Genomic DNA, 22274 nt, shown 5'->3' on the forward strand with positions numbered 1-22274 from the left:
TCGCGAGAACAAAAATACCGTAATTATAGGATACAACCGGGCCCGATAGAGAGTACGTCCCAAGAAGGGATGCACGGAATCCAGGGGAGAATCGGTCCCCACGGAACGATCTCTAAACGTCTTACATGAACTAAAACTATTCCTTGCGCTTCGAGAAGTCCCGAGATCGGGTCAGTTGAACTAGAAAATACTGCAACTTGTGTTTCAAATTCTTTTATCACTCGTTATGGAAATAATTTAAGCGAGATTACGCATTATCTTTGTCTTTAGAGTATTTTTTAGATAAGCTCGTAGAGTACGTATGTACGTCGAAAGGAAAGGGGGTCGCGGTAGTGGTTGAAATTTAGGTGCACAGAATTGATAGGTGCAATTGAGAACGAGTAGGATGAACGTTAGCGGAGTGATACAAGATTGGTACGAATTAGGTTGTACAGATGGGAAGGAATGCCGGTGCGATAGGGGCTTCTAAACGAGACACCTACTGTGTTGCGTTCGACCAATCCAATCTTCCACAGACGTATATTTTTAATGCAATGTAATAGAAATGTAAAACGCATATCCATCGCTACTATAAACCTTTAGGGGCTATCAATCGCAATTCCTCGATAAAATCGATTATTTGCAGCCTGAATCCTCTTCTCCCAGGGAACTGTTACGTTTTCCGTGATCCCCGTAAAACGGAGCGAATTTCGAATCGCTGTCAATGTCCTCGAGACCTCTACCGGTCCGTCTAATCCACCGAAACTTTCTTATTTCCCAGGATGCGCATTCCGCGAGCACGCGAGGGGAGAGAGCGAGCGACCGTTCGCGTGCAACGAGCGCTGCCTGAAGAAAAAGCGCGAGCCAGCTCGCGGCGGCGGCGACACAACCGTACGAACAATCGCGAATTTACTTTCTTCCGTGCAACTTCTTCGTCGATGGTCACGCTGCCCGGATTAGCGGCCGCTTTTTCTTCCTGGCTCCATTTTTCTCTCTCTCGATCCCGTTAGAGACAGTCTGTCTCGCTCGTCGCGAGCCGCGGAGACGCTTCGCGGATTAACTTTTGTTTTCGTTGCGTCCACGTCGCGAGAAAGTTACGACTCGATCGCTTCCAGGTCTCGATCGTGCTTGGAAAACTACTCGTGGAACTTTTCCGTAACACGATATAGTTAAAAATCGTTTTAGAATTTTATGACAAGGATGAGAGGGGAGTTTCGTTCGATATTATCTTTATTTATCTGCGAGCGTACAAAAATCCTAGGCAGAGTTGAGGAGTAAAAATAACAAGATGTCGGTGCCGTTCGCCGACAGCCTCGACGGATCGCGACGTCCGTTCCCCGTCCGTCGTCGGGACGTATTCACCGAGTCAATTGATTTTGACGATTATAGCGACCTGTTCTCCCCTCAGCAGCAGCTGCGGCACGTGTCTCTCCAAGGTCTCCCTCTTTCTCTCGATCTTCGTCACAACCACTTTGGGCACAGAGTCCTCCTCCTCGGTTCGTGTCACGCTCGGCGGACCTAATGGGTCGGAATACACGAAACGTTTTAAAAGGCCGTTTGTAACGTTCTTCGAGCACATCTTAGAAACCCCCGTGCACCCTCCCCGCGCGAAACAAACTCGATGAACGTAGTCGATCGACCCTCGTACGTCGAATACGCTATTTTGAGTCGGGGCTTCCGTATTGTTCGAGTCCGGGCTGGATACAGAAATATCTTGTCCTTTGCAGCTTCGTACGGTCGGTTATCGACAACGATACGGAAATGTTTAAGGGCTCGAGAGAAGGTTCCGGTGTCTCGTTGTACAAATTTATCTTTTTCGAGTTAACGAACGCGACGCGTAACCTTTCCGTGTTCGTGTAACGGTGTATCGATGTCGGTTCGGTCGGGTCGGTGGCGTAAGGGCGAAAAAAGCGTTCACGGGGTTTGACGTCACGAAGAAATCGCGAACAAAGGGAAAGAGAAAGGGAGAATGCCGATGGGTCACGAGGTAAGTCTCGAAAGGTTGTTTATGTACCGGCACGTGTCCGGCGAGGTCTCGAGGGGAAGCAGAAGGGCGTAGGGCGATACGGGCCGGGAGGGCGGGAGGGGGAGAGCTGGCTTTGTACGGAGTCGCTGGGACACGTGTACACGGCAGACATCGATCCTGGAAGTTGCTCTTCAAGGTCGCTCAGCCTGCCACCCTCGGCCGCCTCGTATCAACGACCTCTCGACCCCTCAGGATATCCTAAAGTACGCCAGTAGGCCAACTAACCCTGAACTCCGTGTGTACCGCGATCACCGTTCTCGGGGGTGGGGGACAACCTTTTAGCGCAAACGTCGAACGCTTTTCCTCGTGCTCTCTCCTTTCGTCGCGAATTAATTAATCTCCTCGACCCGACCCCACCGTCCCACGGTAAAAAGCGTCGAATCATTTCGTTGATTTACGAGCACGAGATTCTTGTCGCGGCGAGAAAGGGACCCGGGGGATAGCGATCGGGCAGCGAGCGCGATTCGACCGTACGATAAACGAAAATAGCTGGTTCGCGTAAAAAAATGGCGGGGAGAAAGACGAGCAGGCGTTCAGCGACGGGACGAACGTGTTCGACGAAAGATGCAATTGCGGACGCACGTGCGGGCTAGCGTAACACGTGAATGAACGAGCGACGGAGAAGGAACGAGAACGAAACGGAAGGAAGAGGCGCGCGCGAGAGCAAGAGGGAAACGGGAGTGGTGGTAAGCGAGGAAAAGGAAGGAGCGAAAGAGAGGACCCCGGGACGGAAGAAGGAGGAAGAGAGGAAAAAAGGGAAACGAACGACGCGAGCCGCGCGCGGGCCTTGTATCGAACGTAGCAACCACTACGTAGTCAAGGTCGGTCTTTGCCCCTAGCGTAAAGGGGCGTCCTCGGGATCTATCCCTCGCGATACAACGACCCTTCTGTTTCTGCGCTTCTTCCTCCAGGTGTAAACGTACCTGCCCGACGATACGACGGGTCACAACCCTTCCACGACCCCATCTGGATCATTCGTGACCCGGACTCGTAGCTAGAATATCAACGCGTTGACTTTCACCAATTTTTCTAGAGATATCCTACACATAGAAGTATTTAGAATTTTGGGAGGTTTCTTTACACTCGAGTGTGTAGAAATTTTCGAAGGAACGTTGCAGTTTCGTAGAGGACAGATAAGTTCACGTTTATATTTGCCCGCGAATAGGGAGTCGTCGAGCGCGCGTTCCATTGACACGGGGCAGTAGTAGGAGTCATTCATGGTCAGACGAGCGTAGGAAGGACTAAATTGGATTCGAAGAGTACACGCGAACGTTGCTACGCCTATTGATACACGTCGTATTGAAATTCTGGACTCGCGCCGCGGCGCGTCCATTATGTATAATTTAAAAATTTGCATGCCGATTTGTATATTCCGCGATGGAAACGTTTCGAGGCCAGAGGAACGAAACGTTACGCCGTGCGTTTTTCGCGGGGCACGCGGCTCGAAATTGTTGAAAATAATTAACCCTGAACGGGTGACGAATGGCCAACGTCGTTTCGTATCGCCTCGGTCGTTAACGCGTCGATCGCGTTCTGGCGCTTGCATAACCGTGCAAACATTTCATTTCGAAAGTTCAACGCGATTAGAGACGGAAGAAAAGAACGGACAACGTTTACGATTTGTTAACAGGTACGAAAATAAACGCGTGTTTTTTTTTTTTTAGACAACGAGCGTTCTTTTTAATTTTTAATATTTTACCTGTTGGAGGATAATGATAATGCCCTGTAAGAATTTTACGATTAAGCTTAGAGAATAGAGTGTGTACCGAGTGCAGGCGCTTTCCTCTTGGCTTTACGGGTCCAAACCTCGAAGCAGTCCTCGAGCGCGAGGTTCCAGTGCCTGTCGAAGGCGGCCACGTATGCCTCCACGTGTCCCCTTATGCCGTACGCGTTCCTGGTGTAGACCTTCGGCACAAAGGACGAACGATTATTCCTTTTAAATCGCGTCGAGTCTCGTGTTACGCGCCGCGGCGGTTCCGAGCGTTCCTGGTAAAGCAGGCGCGCGTATCGCCTCGAAGGTGCAACGAGACCCGACCGATCCGCTTCCTCTCCGAACGCGTCTTCCCGCCTCTCTCCGTCTCACTCGTGTTCGCGGTCGATCTCTCGAAAAATAAGTGCACGAACGTAGCGCGCATCTCGATCCGCCTATTCCAGATCGCGCGTACGTGTCCGCACTCGCGATGAAGAGGACTCACCGACGCACGCTGGTTCCTCACCGTGGACGATCGACCGCCTCGCGGAGGATCCTGGGATTTTTTGCGCGAGCCCACCGCCGCCGACACACGCATAATTTGTTAGGGACTAATCGGACGGTTTTTGTCGCTCGAGACACGCGGGAAAAATACCCTCTCGGATTCGACCAACCTGGATAACTTAAAAATTTCAGTATTGCAATGTTCGAATCGGTGAAGTCGGTGATATTATCTCTTTGGGGAATTAAGGGTAACGTTTTATCCCCGAGGCGTCTCGAATCGCGAAGAAAGTGGTGTCCGCGAGTCTGTCGTCTATTTTCCACGCGACAATCGCATTAACGACGGGTACGCGCGATCGTGTCTAAGAGAAAAGAACCGCGAGCTCGTTGTTTGTCGCGCAGATACGCCGCGAGACAAGATAGCAGGCTGATACGCGGAAGTGCAAGCCGTGGCAAGGCCCCCTTCAATGCCTTTCGCACTGATATATACCCGCCTTTGTCGCAATGAAAACTAATTGCGTGACTCCGACGCTGACTCGCCTCTCCCACTCTGCTTCTTCTACCGCGCATCCGTCCGCTCGATACTGTTTCTCGGATTCCTTTTACCGAAACGAAACCTTTTTTTTTCCCACCCCCTGTCGCGTACGAACAGTTAGGCTCGTCGAGCGCCATTCGACGTTCCCAAATCGATCGAGTTTGTAAATTGATAGGAAAAAGAAACATTTGTTTTTCTTATAGGGACGATCTATTATTATTTTTTGTTTCCTCGACGTCCATTTTGGTCATTGATACATTCTATATCTCGTGTAGGCACTATAAATGAACAATGACGACATCCGCAACCTTTGGCGCCATTATTCGTTTCTTTCTCTCGGTATATTTACGGTCGAGGATATTTTTAAAATTGTTGAAATTGATAAACGAGTTCCACGTATAAAATTCGATTGGCGTTTATGGACGAACGGAGAAGTTTCCGTGAAATTGGAAGCCTGTGCGCGTTGTTCGAAATCGTTCGTCAAGGATTCGGAATGTTCCGACGACTTTCTTTCCCCGAGCTCGTCATTGAGCTGTGCACGCGTGTCTCGTGCGTGCGACGGAACGCCATTGAGAGGATGAGGCACGTCGGAGAGAGTTGGAATCGATTCTAGGAGTCCTCCGGATTCCTCCGAGGCGTATCCTTGCTGATCCACCGGTACAGGATCGGTCGATTAACCACGAAGGACGAACGCGTCGCCTCGATTCCGTAGATTTTGCTCGATCGCCGGCTCGCCGTGAACGAAAACACGGAATGCTAGAGCGGCGATCTCGGAGCAAATACGACTCTTAGAAATCGAAGATCGTTCGCTCCGGACGCGAAGGTTTCGCCGTCGATTTCAATTAGACCGGAAAATTCAGAGCTCCGTGAGAGCCTCCGCGGTCGGATCGAGGCGATCGATTCCTTTCGAATATTCGACGGATATCTCGCGTCGATTGCCGATGACTTTGCGCAAAAATTAATTGGAAACCAGGGAAAACACTCGCGAAGGAATCGCAATCTGTAAAAAGATGTTTGAGGGGAGGGGATGGTATCGATATCAGATAAGAAAGCATCGATTTGTATCGAACTGTTTTGACGTCTGCGCGAAAGTACCGATCGTGGCGATTAGGTTAGGTCAAGGAGTAATTCCGATACGGGGAAACAAAAACGATCGAGCAGCATCGACGGGCAATAATTATTGAAAAAACAGAATGGAAAATACAGTTTGGTTTTCAGGATTGAAATAAAAAATTTAATCGATCGATTGCATCGCGATTAACTATTTCGAAGTCTGTCCCCTATCGATTGGACTTTCTCTCCCGTTTTCGATATTTATAAAATATGGAAGCTTACGTGGCTAATCGGGTTATTGACTCTCGAGCTGCGTCGCACAATGGCTGACCCCCGCTCTTTCTATACAAACTAATCAATCAGCCGATTAGCTGTCCCGATATTCATCGTGAAACAAATTTTCGTTCTTCCTGGTAGAAATCTTGCGGAGGTCCTCTCTTCGTGGAACCTCGTCGGCCGCTTCACGGTACATTTAATTCCGTAGATCGTATCTGTACGAATGCGAATCCATTTTGTAATTCGATATTGTTAACTTTTAAAAGTATCGTTGCTAGGCGAACGACAACGAAGCCAACGAAAGAATAGAAATCGCGTAATAGGACGATCCGTCGATTCTCCTTCGCGCGCGTCTCATTCGTCAATTGATATTTTTTTTTGTTGCATTCTCCGTTACGCAACCGTTCATTATCCGCGAGATTGCGTCGTTTGCTCGTCGAAATCGCGCGAAAGGGAGACAGACAGGTTTCGAAGGTAAAAAAAAACTGCACTTTCTTCGGCAATTTGAGAAGCAGTCGAAGGCCGAGCGCGACCCATCGTTCACCGGTGATAGAATCATTTTTTCCGGATGCAGGCGCATCGTCCAAGGTCGATTAGGATCGAGGGAGATTAGGATCTATCCGAAGGACACGCGTTCTGCGCAGACGCGACTGGGAGCGGCCCGGGAAAAATATCGAAAAAGTCTCTCTCGTATTCGGAGGTTTCGTTCAAATTTAAGAAACTGTGAAATTTAACAGTTCGTAGAATGTTTCCCCCGAACGTCCAACGCGAACGAAAGTTAATGAAAGTAATTAATCGAGAAACGCGGATCCTGTCTCCCATTGTAGGCATCGGGGTTCCGAAAGGAGTTTAATTAGGAACTCGATTCCGCTCGTTGAGAATATCGAATACAGCGTCGCCGACTTCCGCAGGAAGATCAATTGCATCAATTTAATGATTAACATTTTTTTTCGCTCGAGCGAAACTGGCCGTAGACCGAGCGGCGCAACAGTCACGCGCGAGAGTTAATAATCGAGTTAAACGAAGAGAAAGAATAAGCCGCGTTTCCTGATCGCGCTCCGGAAGGAACGCTCCACGTCTCGTTTGTCCCTCCAAAGAGACGTCGCGACGACACACGCTCGGCGATTTCTATCTCGTTTCGCGAGCAGTTCGGGAAAATCGCGACGCGACTTCCTGCTACGCGAGATCGGAAATCGGCGATCTGGTTCCCGTCGCCGGGATCTACCGAACGAGAATGCCGGCTAATTATGGAAGTAGGAAGCGACGCGACGCCAGGAAGCGGATTTTTCCCCCTTTCGAGGTTCGATTCGACGGAACGAGCTCCACGCGCCTTTACCGAACCGGCGATTTCTCTTCGTTTATAACGATCAGGAGAAAAGCAGCATAATACGCGCAAAGAGACCTTGCTCGTTGATTTATTTCCCGACCGCGAGAAAAATGGCCGATCTTTCACGTAGCACCGATACGATCCAGAAACGTCTTCGCGTGATTTCATCGGATCGTTGTCTGACTCACGATATTCCGTTTCCACAATAAGCAATCACGTTGCTCTTAAACAAATTATTTTCAGCTAATAATTCCGAGTATTTCTTTCCTCCAAAGACTGTAGAATTTCTTATTTGATAATTAGGAGCTTACAGGTGCGTTCACGAATATTCCGAATATCAGGGAAAATTGAATTTGCGCATAAAAATGTCGTTTGGTCGTCGATCGAAGGAAGGTCGAGCGGGGCACGGTTCGCGGAAAGTTGACCTTTCACGCTCGAATCGTAAAATAAAAGAAGAGTGACGGGGATCGAGAGAATTGTAAAATACGTGCCGATTCCACGACGGAAATCAACTTTCTTGGCGACTTTAATGGAATCAATTTTGAACAAAAATCGGTCCAGGTCTGTCGATAGTTGCGAAACCCCGCTAATCCGTTTTACACTCGCGGCGACAGTCGAGGGTACCGCTGAATTATTTATTTATTTACCAGTCTAACGGGGCAAACCCGTTCGCTAGGTAGGCGAGGGGGACAATTATCCAGCAACGTGCTACTGCATCGTATCTCATTGTATTCCGTTTCGTCTCATTGTACTTTGATTCCGTGTTATTCAAAATTCGTCTCCAAGCCAGAAAAGCCAAGCGACCGGAAACTTTCGCACGCCACACTGTGGTCGCATGAATAAGTAAACGAAGGAATAGAAACAGAGTTAATCGCGTCCATACGTGAAACTCGTATCCGAAATTTCGGTTCGTTTTTCGAGAATCGTTTCCTGTTCGTAGATCGAGAGAGAGAGCTTTTCGAAGCACGACCTTGTCTCTTTTAGAACGACCCTTCGAAGAAGCAGAAAGACCCAGTGGCGTAGGCAGGTCGAGGAAGGGCCACGGCAGTCGCCATGGTGACGAGTGTTGACCCGAACAGTTAACCGGCTTTTCTTCCCTGTCGTACCTTTCGGGCTTTTTCAGCCCTCGTCGTTCACCTTCGAGAAGGGCTCGCGCACGTGTCTCTCCCGGTCGCGAAAGTGTGTCAGCCGCGTGTGCGTGCCGCGTACAATACCAGGGGGTCAGGCAGAAATGGGAAGCGTGGGTGTTTACTGTACTGTTTTCAGGACAACCCTCGAATTTCCATCCTTCCCCCGTCACGGACGAAACGAGACGGTCGAACGCCATTGTCTTCCTACGAGCGTCTTCGTCGCTGGAATATCTCCTCCCTTTTCCATTTCCAACGGGATTAATTAAGGAAAACATTGTTTAACGCGTACCCCCACGTTCCGCTGACGCTTGTATTTCCGTCAAACACGCGTCATATCGGATTAAGGGGCTCCTCTGCTGTAAACCGTCAACAAAATCGATTTTCTTTATTCGAGCACAAGCATCTCACCGAACTCGTAAAATTAACGAAAGTATACGTATTGATTCTTCTGCTCAAATGCGTTTTTCTCAAAACTGCCTTCTCCGAATTGGCTCTCATGATATCTCAAGATCTACTCGACCGATTTCGTTCAAATTTTGTGTGTACCTTCAGTACACGTGTCGCTATAGTCCGCACGGGAATCAAGTCAAAACCATTGTTCATCCTATTTTTTTTTTTAAAATAACCCCTTGCCTTACGATTTAATTTCCAACTGTGCGTGTCAAAAGCGACACCAAGGATTGCCCCGGTGGACTTATCACGTCTCTGAGACGTCATCGTGAGCTAAGGGGTTAAGGGTTACCATGGAACAATAAAATTGATAGTTCGAGGGTTGGTATTTCGGTGTAGCGTTTTCTGGTCGGATTCCATGCCTCCTGTTCCCGATACAAGTACACGGGAAACGAGAGACCGTTCGGAAAAGAGCTAGGAATGGAAGAAATCGTGACCTACCTTGACGCGGGTCCGGCTTTGCATGCATTCGTGAAGCACTCCTAACGGGCCGAGAGTCTTTTGCATTTTCGAGAGGACGTTCCTTCCCTCTATGTCCCCCGTGCGTCCTCCTATCCTCCTCGTTCTGGACACGGCCGCTGCACACCAGAAAAAGACCACGTTGACACGAATGTTGTGTTCGCTCCGCGAGGCTATTGTCCGGCTTAAGGGCTCGATGGGCAAACGGTTGCACCTTTCGGCCGAAAGCCAGCCCGCGTAACCGATTCGAGACACCTGCAACCGACCTGGAAACGCTCCGATAATTTCGAACGGCGTGAAAAGCCTCGAAATATCGATCGCCGGAAGAAGACATCGAACTGAGAGGGGGTTGCGTTCACCCACGAGCCAAGATAGTTATCACCCTAACGAGTGGACGTCGTTCGGGCATTATCCCGGCCTGGAATTTTTACAGGCCGTCGTAACGGCGTGCTAATAAGAATTTATGTGGCTCTCGCGCCTCGTCGGTTCGTCGACAAATCATCGTTCATCCTTGTACGGAGCACGCGGAGAGAGAAGCGCCCCGATAGCATCTTGGCTTCTAGTTTTCTCGGGCTTTTTGCTCGCTTTTTACCGGCGCGTCGGGACGAGCCATTACGCATACGACGACAGCGGAGAGACGAGGCCGAAGACGTCGTCTCGACTGGTCTGCGTACCAGAAAAATCAAACGCGCGTGCTCTCGGTCTTGCAGGGCGCGAGATTTTCAGAGCCCCCACGATTCTGTTCAACCCTTTCACCACAGAGGACAAAAATAGAGTTTTCGTTAATTCGACGAAAGATCCAATAAAGAACGCTCCGTAATGATTGCTACGTTTTGCTTCGCGGTGGATGCTTTCGAACGAGAAAATGTGGGCTTTACAGCCTACATTTGAATTCATTGAGATTAGATTACGGTTCGGGATAGTGTGACCGTACGCAGTAAATCTTATCATTAATTAATCCGATTGTGTACGTTCTGCACGCGTGCGGCGGTCAGAAAACCGTGATGGAACTTACGCTCGAATCTAACGTCTAAAACATGACTAATAATTCCGATCGTTCGACGAACTTCACAGTATAGTAGGCTAGTTACAACTGAAGGATCCTGAACATGTAACTTTGTAGGAAATTCTGCAATTTTAACCCCTTTTCACCCCTCTAAGGAAACACAATGATATTACTGTTTTAAAATGAAAAATACATAAGCAAGGAATGTAGAAAAAGATACGTTCGATCTACTATCTATTTCTTAACACTTTAATGGCCGCACGTATCACGCGAAGACCGTTATCCTTCGCTACTGATATTGTAGACCAAAGTTAGGAATATTCTTATAAGGAATTATAAATGTAACCTCAACAAACGTAATAATGAAATGGTGACTGATACGGTAGATCACGCACACGTGACAGCGGCCGTCAAAGTGTTAAGAAAGTGAGCTTGAATCAGTGCAAAGGGTTAAAGCATATCGACTGGTTAAAAGATTCCCACCAATCATTCAACACTAGAACTACCAAAGCAGTCAAAATGACCCACAATTTCTAATAAAACTTGTAAAAAATTTACTCGACTGAATTTTTGAAAATTTATCGTAATTTTCTAGAGAATATATAAACACTTATTTCCATTGCATTCTATATTTCTCCGCGTATCTATCGTTTCAATTTCTTCGGTAGAAATAAACACACTATGATCGTCGGTAGTACCGGTGTTAAAACGCTACTCCAATTTCGGCCATTGACTGCTGTTTTTCAGTACCGGGAACGGCTGAATTATCGTCGGGAATGAATAGTTGATAACGATAAATTACGAACCGGCCCCGATGGCACGCGATCGTCTCCCGTAATTTCCTGCCGGTAGACGTTTCGTTAATTATTCGCAACGGCGAAAGTATTCACCGTGCATGACTGCCCCGGCGTACGGCCGCGGGGCTAGCATCGCGTTTCCATTAGAAAAAGGATTTCGGTTCGCCGGGGGGTGGGGGAGAGGCGGGGATCGCGATCGCGTAGGTTCGGCCCTGCGGCGGCGCGGAAAGAGGAACGCCACGGAGTTACGTAAAGGCTGCCCGCTGTACACACACCGCGCACTCGCCGCCGATCGTTGCACACACCGGTGCACTTATTTCGCTTTGGTGTGCGCGCGCGACCGGCCGCTTACACGCGCCGCTTCGCACGGACTCTCGAGCGCGCGCGATCACGGACGTTCGACTTCGAGTTCGAGTTCGAGTTCGAGTCTCGCGAATCGTTCGATACTTCCCAAGACTCGAGTCCCAATTTTGAAAATAGCTCGTCGCGTTGAAATTTTCTTTGCTGGATTTTTCAAAGGGTCACACAGACGGTTCGTGCTTGTTAATCCAGGAATAAGATTCGCGGAACCGTGATCGTAACGATCGTAGTGTGACGTCAGAGATTGCGATTCGATCGTTTGTAGCGCTAGTCGCGAGCGCCTCGCGAGATTCGACGCTGCCAATTGGCTTTCTCCGATAACTTTCATCCACCTTAAGGTACGCTCGGGCAGCTCCCCTGGCACCCGCTCGCGCTCGCGCGGCTCGCTTCTTTTCCACCTTTCTTTATTCCTTTCCGCGTGCAGCACGGCGCTCGCGCGCTCGCGCCACTTTCACTATCGTCGCGATCCAATTCCACTCGGCGAGGCGACTAGCCTCCGCTACTTAACTCGCGCCGCCGACGAGAGTTCTCCGGGCGCTCGGGCGCGGGAATTTTTCGACGGGGGCGCGCGCGTACGCGATTTCTAAAAATAAAAAGTCGAGAGAAGCCACCGAACGAGAACCTCTAAGCGCCTAAGCAACCAACCGCCGCTCCTCCGACGGTTCGATAAAAATACGCGGTGCGTAGAGACGCGAAACCTCGATAGATTTTCGAAGGGTACGACCGTGTGTGTTCTCCCCCTCCTCGTCCGTACGCCCGCGATAGTCGCGGTGAAATTAGAAATTGCTTCGTTTACGGTACACGCGCGCGGCTAATCGCAACCGGGCAACCGACCCCCCCGGTTTTCCCGCGAAACGGATCATCGAAATTACGCCCGGAGCCTCGTCCATTCAAGTACACTGGAACCTCGATCAACCGGCTCCAGCCGCACACTGTCTCCACGAGACTCGATAATTAACTTGAAAATTTAATAGAAAGATTCCCCATTTGGGTATCAAACTTTTTCCTGCATCGATTTCGTGTATTTTCACTTAGAGAAGAGCTACAACCTGTCCTAGTTTATAAAATTACCCGTATAGTTCAGGTATCGTTTGCCTGCGCGAACATGGAATAGAAAGTCTTGCGAAAATTGGTGCATCCCTGCATGCGTTGATACGAATTTAGCTAAGTCATCCAGAGTAAAATGTTTCGTTACATTTGTACGAACCTAAACAGATTGTCCTTGCTCCAGTCCATCCACCTTCCACGCGTTAAGAGACGCAGGTTTCCGGATCGAAACACCGTTGCGCCCGGGCGCTAGAAACGAAAGCATCGGGAATATTCGCTCGAGGTAAGGGTCGAGTCCAGCGTTCGCGATAGTCGCTTTCCACTGTCGGGTTCTCGTTCTCCGCGCGCGAGGATGCAATCGGCCCGAACGATCTTGCGCGCTCGCACGCTCGAGAAAGGCGACGGAGAAAGAGAGGAAGAGAGGAAGAGAGGAAGAGAGGAAGAGGAGCGGAGACACAAACACGCCCGTCCACCTCCAACGTGCTGTCATTTTTTCCGCCTTTCCACCCGGCGGCTGTATTTTTCTGATCTTCGGTTATATACCGCCGCCGTAGACGAGATAACGCGCCGCTTCGAGAGCGTTCACGTGCGCGAACCGCGGAGGGAAACCGTTAGGATCGTAACCGCGGAGGGAAACGAGCTTCCCTCCCCCTCTGGTATTATCCTCTTCTGGGACCATCGTCCTCGCGAAAATCTTTCTGTCTCCAGGCGATTCTCCGTCGATCTTTCAATTATGAGTCCACCGTTTCCGTAGATCCCGAAACAAGTCGCAGAGATCGCTCGATCAACCTGTGTGTCTGTAGAAATCGCTTTTTGGCACGAAAGTGTAAACGATTTGTTTCGGGAATCGTAAGTTTGCAAGCCCCGAGCGACTTTCCATGCAACGATAAATAACATCGAATTGCATAACACAAGGCGTATCCGTGGCCGTTGTTCGCGCGTCTGCGCGCTTCCAGCGTCGAGCCGGGAAAGCCGGACCTCCAGAGAGACGAGGCTTACCCCGAATATCGAGGAACCAAGGCAGAGATCCAAAATACACTTTGAACTATAGAGTAACTCGAGCCTCGAGAAATCCGTGGGTGTTTCGCCAGGCTGTGCGCAGGATCGGGGAAACGTTGAACGATAGCCATTTTCCTAATATTTGTGGATAAATATTGAGTCATTCTCATTTTGGTCCAACGCCGTAATTCCGCGAAATTAAACTCGGAGACGCCCATCTAGTTAACCGCGCAAAAAAAGGAATAACCAACGATGGTAAATATAGCAACTAGAAGAAAAGTTTATGGGATACGCGACGAGGAGAGCAGGTTGATGGAACAATTAGGGGAAACTCCTAACACGGGAGGACTTGATCGCCTGCACGAGGCGCAGAAAATTCATCGAGGGTTGTAGGGTAGTGTCGCGAAGAAGGGGGAAGAAAGTAGAATGATAGAAACGGAGACGGACACGCTACGGTCGGACTTGACCTAATATATTTGAAGAAAATCGGTACGTTGCGAAGATAATTTTTCGTGGAAGGAATCGTTTGTTGGCGAGCGAACGGCCCAGTGGGTCAGCTACCTTATCGCACGGACGATTTTCGGCCGACCGTGACGGGGCGATCGATCGAGGAATCGTCGAGATCGTTCGCGTCTGGTTCGGATCGGGCGCTTCCGGGCCGAAAGGCAGAGCCGGGTCGCGATCTCCGCGGGAACAATCGCGATGGAAGCTGGCCGACGGCGAGCCGGCAATTATCGTATCCCCTATATATCGGGCCACTGGGAGACTCGCTGGTTCGTTGGTCGGTCCGGTCGGTCGCGTCCGTGCAACGTATCTCACGTGTTCACCTGCAAAAATGTTTACCGTGCGTGCGAAGGAGCACTTGGTCCCGAGGAGGAGAGGATCCTGTGCAGGTGGGTACGACGGCCCCTGGAGAATGTTTGTACGCGGGGCAGGTGGGGCGACGCGGTACCCCCCTCGCGGTGCCGAGGGAACGAAATGTCGAGGAGAAAAGAGAGAGAGTGGTAGGGGGAGAGAGAGAAGAGAAAGGAGAGTATAGGGGGAAGACGAGCTGGAGCGAGAAAGAGAAAGAGAACGAGAACGGGAACGGGAACGAGAACGAGAACGGTAGTGGAAGAGTAGGAAGAGCCGAGAAGGAGAACGGGGTGGAGAGAGAGAAAACGGAGGGCGGGGAGGGGGGAATAGGAGGAGTAGGCCTGGTTGTACCCGCGGATGATCCCCAGGTTGAGTCGCGCTGGGTTCAACGTCCTGGCGGGCAGCGCACCCGAGAGCCGAGTCAGGCAGGCAGTCGAGCAGCCACCAGACCTCTCTACAGTCTCGCGCTCGCGCACGCGCACGCACACACACACACACCTACGTTGGCGTTTACGCGCGCACACGGGCGCACGCGAGGCGTACCTACGGTCCACCGAGGCGCACGTGCGCGCACGCGCATCCCACACAGCCGCGCGTTTTTTCGTTTGTGTACGGAGGGCGGCGACGGTGTGCGCGCAGGAACACGCGTACGTAGACGCGCGCACACGACGACGCGCACCGGCGCACACCATCGCACCGGGGCTTGTTCACTCGCGAGTTTGCTTTACGCGAACTATCCGTAGGTACTGTTACTTTTGCGACCAGGCCCTTTCGATCCCTTCTCGCCTGCCCCTCCCTCCTCCCCGCACGCGCGCGGCTTTGTTTTCTTCCTAGCATGTAGCGGACAAGTTACGAGGAGGATACGCGTTGCATAGAGCCGCGGCGTGAATTTCGCGCGTACTTTTCGTGGTTTACCGGTTTCGCCGTGGGAAATCGCGAACGACGGAGGAAAGTCATCCGAATCAGGCTCGGGCGAGATTCCAAAAGAAAGGAGAAATCACTTTTACCCCGGACGCGGATCAGCGCGCGATCAGGGGAAAAAGTAGATCGACCGGGCGTCGTTGCGTTCCTGGCGGAATCACGTTCTCAATGACGCCTGCGCGATCTTGATATGCATCTAGGAAGACCCCCCACCCTCTGGTGCATTCCTCGACGCGTTTCCGCGGAATGGATCCGTTTCCGCGCGCGATCCAGACCCCGAGAAATTTCGCGCCGTCGACGACCTGTCCCTGCGAGGTGAAAACCGGCTCCGTCGAGCCGGGGAAAAACGCCCGGCGATCGCTGCGAGGGAAACGGACGCGCGTTTCGATTCCACGAGGGTGAGAAACGCCGCTACCGTTTCGGCGTGCTCGATAGTCATCTGTTACGTTGGGATAGGTCGAGGCGGCGGTACGTGCACACGACGAACGGCCGAGGAATTGGATCGTCCAGTCTACCGGGTGTCGCGAACGGACCGTAGAACGCGTTGGCGCGCGCGAGCGCAAGTCTCGAGGAATTTTCGAGAACGCTTCCGCGTCCGATAACGTTCCCGCGGCAAAAACGCGAATGCATCTTGCGCCAGTTTCGAGAGGAACTGACGAGGCGACCGATTAACCGAGATCCAAGATCCAAGATCCACGAGATCTCGTCGATTCTTCTTTGGACGAAAATGTGGTTTTCAAAGTTACGGATCATTATCACGACTTAAACTGTTAAAAATCAGTGAGGAAATTTAACGATCGGTGTTTGGATGATATAGGTTAGGTTATTTGGATTTTTTTAATTCGATTGCTTCGTTCGAGAATGCATGGGGGGAAAAAGTATAACGAGCAGGACGGAATAGCGTTGAGCGAATAAGACCGCTTTACAGCCTTAATCTTAACTTAGAATCTAATTCGAACGTAAAACGAGCGAGAGAAGATTCTGCCGATCGCGCGAGCAAAACGAAAATTTAGGATCGTGGTAGGATGGGAAAGAATAAAATAACGCATGTTTTAAACAAGACGAAGGAATCCGCGGAGATAATTAAAATAGCAGACAGGGTAGAGATTAGATGTTTAGAGGCGTTAAACTACTATTGACTTATCGAAGAAGTGCAACGCAAATTTCTTAGATACGTTTCGTATAGAATCGTTCGACCTATGTTCGAGATCATGAATACAATGATGAACGAGTTTGAGATTAGCACACTGGCTAATTATCGAATGTTATCTGACTTAACCTTTCCGTACGGGATCCTCAATGGGCAAATTCTATATCGAGGCTATTCCCTTGCTAAAAACTCGAACGCGTCTTCGAACGATCGTCGAGATCTTTCGCTTTCTTGAAATCGAAATTACACGCTTCCGGATTCGAGCATCCCGGTCCCATCAACGGAGGAACGCGCGGCGAGCAGATTTTTGCTCGACGCGTAACGCGAAGTTGATTATCTCGTGCTCGTTGCTCGATACTTGCATCCAGATAAGCATCTTTGCCATTTCTGCCCGAGACCTGGAATTTAAACTCCCGTTGCGCGAAAATAGACGGCCAACGCTCGTGGGCGGGTGTGTGTCGAGCGTCATCGTCACGATTCGAGAGATTAACATCGAATTGGAAATATAAGATGACACGCGTCGTTGTTATCGTCGTTGCGCCGCTGGAAATCCATGGGTAATTATGCGGTGCGCGTAGCGGGCAGAAACTCGTAGTACAGATAGAACGATAGGGTAGAGACGGAGCAGATAATAAAAATGTCCAAAAATTGATGCGTTTAAAAGTTATCTGTTTTAATCATACGGAAGTCCATCGATTGATTTATTTATTTCAATCACAGACGTGATGAACCCTGTCGTACAACGATGTTAGTATTAAAATTAATGCAAACGACTAAGTAGCTAAATCAATGGTCTGTTAACGCGTTTGAATCCGAGAAGAAGTCCTCCCTTTGACTGGGACTGTTTGCTATCTCGTTTAATGGTATAGTTCCATGGAAAAAGGGGTTGCGTTTCATAAATTTTAGAGTTTAGTGTTTAACTAGAATGTCATCGTATCAACCACGATCCCACGATTAAACGAACGTTGGAATATTCGTAGCGTAGGCTTTTTTGAGAAGTATTCGATCGCGTTGGATCAAGGGGAACGTAGAACGAGGATGAGGATTTTGCCTTACGAAGGCTGGTTGGTAACGTCTGACCCAATATCGCGCGGAAGAATGCACCTGGTCGCTGCGATTCGAGCGCGGTGGACGGTTTCGTAATCGCCTGGAGAGGATTCGAGATTCGAGAAAAGCGAGAAATCGATCGAGAATCGAGCGCGGAAATTGAAAAGGAAAGCGAATTATCTAGGAGAGAAGGCTGAACCGATGACGAGAGCGTATAAATATTGCAGGACGGCGCGAGAATCGACGGGAAAAGATCGGCACCGCGACGACGACGTGTATTCCGTTACTCGGGGCGAACGACTGCCGGATTCGCCGCGGTGCGTTGCATCGCGTTTGCAACTGCCAGAGTCCGCCATGCTTTCATCCATATAACAATAACAAAACATCGTTTCGTCCAGATAAGATTTAACCCCAAAATTCGATTGTTCGTTATCTCAAGAGCCAGTAAAATATTCGATGACGAAGTTTTACCCGGATAACTGATAGATAAAGATTTAGAATCGTTCAGAATGCGCCGGAGACGCCCAGGAGGCGTTGCGACGCCGTGAGATCGGCACTCCGGAGCCCGTGTTCCATCGAACGCTGCGTCGTTGGAACGTTTCAGGGAGGCGTCCTTATCGGGAGAACGACGCGGCGTCGCGTTGCGCTAGGTCGGGGAAAAATTGCTCGGGAGTCTCGGGAACGCGTTTCACAGCCTCGAAGGCGAGAAAGAAAGAGTGCGAGAGAGAGAGAGAGAGAGAGAAAGAGAAAGAAAAGCTTTCTCTTGGTCCCGTGACTAAGAAGCCGACGCGATCGAGAAGGAACGTCGAAGCGACCCGGTGGACCGAGGACGGTTAGCACGATCGCGAAAATCGGGCTCGGGAACGTGTTCGGAGGCCGAACAGAGCCCAGGCTGAGGAGCCTCGAGTTGAGTCGAGGTCGACGTCCGGACGCAACAAGTGCTGCTGCGACTCTCGCTGTGCCCGCGATCCTCTTCCCGATATCTCGCGCTGCTGAGACTCGCAACAATGCCGGCTTTTTCGCGATAAAAGCGTGCACTCGCGCGCGCGCGCGCTCGCTCGCGTCTTAACCTTTCTCGACCGAGTCCCGAAACGGACTCGAGTGAACGAGGGTGAGGCGGGGGAGGGGCGGGGGCGTTGCATGGCGGTGGCGGTCGAAGCACAGAGATCGAGGAACGGGAGCTGGGGGGCGACCGGAAGCCGAAGGACCTCGTGGAGGTTGCGAGTCGGGGTACCGATGCTCCGTGCAAAATTTTCGGTCTAGAAGACGGTCAGTCCGGCACCCGGAGCCTCGGGTTGAGTCCGAGGTCGACGCCCGGGCGCAACAAGTGCTGCATTACGTACGTATACGCCGCTACACCCCACCCCACTCACCCATACACGAGACCACGGCCAGCCCCTCCTCCAACCCCTTTGGACGAACCACTCTCCCTCCCTTGGAACGTTCGCTCGCCGTCCCTCTCTTTCCTCTTACTCTTTCGCTGTTGCACCGCCGTGGCTTTCCACACGATGTCGCGCGAGAGAGCATCGCCGCGCCACGAGAGCCCTACAAAGAGAAAGAGAGAAAGAGAGAGAAACGACGAATGCACCGCGCGCGGCGTCGGCGAGTGGCAGCGGAGAACACGCGCGCCCGTGCCTCCTCTCCTCCTCCTCTTCTGCCGAGCGCGCACACCAGCGTCGCCTGTAAATATAAAACTGCACTGGGTCAGGGATCCGTGATTTATCGGCTGCCTGGTGTAATTGGCTGCCGGCCAATAGATACATACCCCCGGGGTATCCGGTGGAACACGAAGGGAACCAAGCGCCTAGCCTCTGTCTCCGACAACCCCCTCTGTCCTTCCGCCCCTTCTTTCACCGTTTTACGCGCGCGCTGTCTCCGCGCGCGTACGCAAATACGCGCCGAAATCACGAGCCGAGCGTCCAGCCGGCGCTCCGCCACTTTCACTGAAAATCTAAGCCGACCTCGCTTGGCACCGTGTCAGAATCACGGTTAAGAAGCGACTTCGGTCAAGTTTCGACGCCCGAGCCCACACCTCACCAACGGTGAGGAGGGTTCGGGCACAGGGTTCCCCATAGTGAATTTTTTACTCCGTATATTTAATTTTCCAATCGGATTCGGATAAAGGGAACATCCTCGATCGATCTAAAACAGGTTTCTAAAACGACTATGCGTTAGTCCTGTCGCGCTCGAGATACGGAGTAATTATCCTATCGTCCTTGAAATTAATAACACTGTAATATACATCCCTCGATCGTGGACTGCCAATATTTTTAATTTCGATTATGATTTTCCTCCATCGATTGTTCCCTTTCAAATGTCACGAATAATTAAATTCGTTTCGCGGTGTTTGCTCGATATAACGACGCGTATAATTTCCTGAACGATCGATAGCAAAATGCACCCGGGGTAATCCCCGACGTTCGAATTAGCAGATTCGACGCGAAACGCAGTAATGTTGTTTTTTTTCCGCCGGAGGGGGGGCTATTATTATTATCAATCTCCGTCAATTTATCGCGGAGGCACATAAATTTCGTGACTATCTTTTTGGCGAACATTCGTGGCTCGAGCGAAACGTCCCGGGCTGGCCCACCCCGCGATAAATCTCGAGTCGATGAGAAATGAAAAACCGTCCATCGTGCCACCATTTTGTCCCGCAATTCGCGTCGCTGGTGCTCACCTCTGAGAAATTACGCGCTCCTAATTCGGCGCAAATTGCACAGAAGCTCCCGTGCAACGCGTCAGACCGAAATTACTTAACTCGTTTGGTTCCCACATTATTAGGAAGTGGCAAAAACGTATTTGTCTCTGTTCTTTCTCGTGTTAATGGATTAACTAGGCCGACGGTCACCGGTGACCGGCGCTCGGATCATCGAATTTTTTCCCTTAAAAAAATGTGTTGAAAATCCTTGTAATAACAGTTTTAAATGCCTGGTCGAAAAAACAAGATGGCCCCGTTCGTAACCGTGTGGTCGATTCGGAAGATCGAAGAGCGTGCGCTCGATCGATGCGCAGTACCGACTAATAACAAACAATAACGGGTAAAAGTTTCGTATCGGATAACCCTGTACGGATTCGTAGCTCGAAGGCTTCCGCGATTGCGAAACATTTCGGTAGACCTTCTGCAGCCGCGGATTCCACGATGTTTGCACAACGAGCGCGCACCCGAGGGAAGGTCTCGGCGAATACTCGGCGACATTAGATATCATCCGCGGCGCAGGCACGCGATAAAAGGAAACAGCCACGGAGAAGAAGGAAACAATGAGACACCGCGCGCGCTCGGCTTCCACGAGTTGACGCGCTCTCGCGGAGGTCAAATTCCACGCGACTACGCGCGCGAGCAAGGCGTACCGACGACCTTCGTGGTATTTGCCGGGGATCGTAAATAAAGTGTGCCAATATCTAGGGATGCGGAGTCCACCGGCGTCGCGACGAGGGACCGCGGGGGGAAGATCGCAAAAAAAAAAGAAAAAAAATAACGACCGAATGATTCATTCGAGAGAATCTCGCAATCTACCTCGAGCAGCCGCCATCGCGCGAACTGACCCCGCTCCGAAACCAGAGTCGAACGAATTTTGTTCGTTCGTAGTCTCGCGAGCAGCTCGCGTGGAATTCGTATCGGTTTCCAGGGCGGTCGAAATATTTCAGCGACGGGACAACTATGTGTCGTGTCAGGATCGAAAACGACCGATAAATTGAATCTAATTTTGGAAAGAGGTCGACGCGCGCCAGCGATTGAGAGCCCCTGCTTTACAACTTTACGAAAACTTCTGCCAGCATCAATGAGACGTTTCAAGAGCGGGACATCGATATTTTCGTCGCTCGAACGGACGCTACGTTTTTCTTTTTTTTTTTCTTTCTAACGAGGCTCCACGCGGAGCCTCGAACGACTCGTGCAATTCTACTTCCGCGTCCGTATACTGTTCGTTGTCAGCTAACCGTAAGCGTATTGAAATTTGATACCACGTGCGAGTTATCATGAATGAAACTGCGACCACCCGACTTGCACAAGGGGTGGACGGGGTCGCCATCTCTCGTCGGGAACGCAAACGTTTCGACCGTCTCCGCGCGTATAACCTCACTCTTCGTTGCAACGACAATAAATCTCTGGTCGACGAGCGTGGCCGAATCTTACCTTGACTAGGTAAGAATCGTTGCCTCGAATGGTCCCCCTGGCCGGCCTCGATCGTCTTATTTTTCTTCTGAAATAACGAAACAAACGGGAGCAGCGGATCTTGCGCGAAAATGGTACGCGCGCGCTCGACGGGATACGCACTTTCTTTACTCCCGACAGACCCGACATAACGGCTTCGAACTTGGAAACATTGTCGTAGATCGGTGCTTTCACGGACGAAAGCTTCATCTTGGTCGAGTACAACGCTTTCATCGGTTGAAATTTATCACTTGTCAAGTCCAGACTGTCCTCGGACGTCGAGCTGCTCTCCTCGTCTGCCATGTCAAAACTGTTCCCTTCCAGTTTTGGCGCGCGATTTGAACCTTATTCCCTTCTCTTTCGATTCGATAAACGATCCTCTACAATGCATCAAAGTTCGTACTTAAATTCAGCAGAAAGAAATTGTCGGGTTGCGATGCGAATGAGCCAACACGTTACGTTTAAAATTCACGTAAACCTTTCCCTAACCTAACCTAACATCGCCTTTCTCTAGTC

General features: G+C 50.6%; 2 protein-coding genes across 3 annotated transcripts in view; one reads left to right on the forward strand and one right to left on the reverse strand.

Annotated features, from left to right (window-relative positions):
* Positions 1–22274, forward strand: part of LOC122398359 (ecdysone-induced protein 74EF-like) — a 177321-nt gene that overhangs the window by 17544 nt on the left and 137503 nt on the right. The window lies entirely within an intron of this gene.
* LOC122398396 (U7 snRNA-associated Sm-like protein LSm11) lies at positions 1205–22061 on the reverse strand. Its single transcript, XM_043398201.1, has 5 exons — positions 21882–22061; positions 21741–21807; positions 9409–9545; positions 3772–3910; positions 1205–1497 (listed from the first exon to the last, which is right to left on the reverse strand). Exons 1-5 carry the CDS (start codon positions 22059–22061, stop codon positions 1346–1348), a joined length of 675 nt encoding a protein of 224 aa, XP_043254136.1. The 3' UTR covers positions 1205–1345.

The sequence above is a fragment of the Colletes gigas genome, unplaced genomic scaffold (genome assembly GCF_013123115.1).
Source record: "Colletes gigas isolate AHSC1104 unplaced genomic scaffold, ASM1312311v1 Colletes_gigas_Sc00011, whole genome shotgun sequence".
Lineage (NCBI taxonomy): Eukaryota > Metazoa > Arthropoda > Insecta > Hymenoptera > Colletidae > Colletes > Colletes gigas.

Coding starts and splice junctions, on each gene's coding strand:
- LOC122398396 (XM_043398201.1), bottom strand. CDS start 22,061: ATGGCAGACGAGGAGAGCAGCTCGACGTCCGAGGACAGTCTGGACTTG. Junction 9,546..21,740: donor ACGATTCTTACCTAGTCAAG/GTAAGATTCGGC, acceptor TCTGGTGTGCAG/CGGCCGTGTCCAGAACGAGG. Junction 1,498..3,771: donor GAGGAAAGCGCCTGCACTCG/GTACACACTCTA, acceptor CCGACCCATTAG/GTCCGCCGAGCGTGACACGA.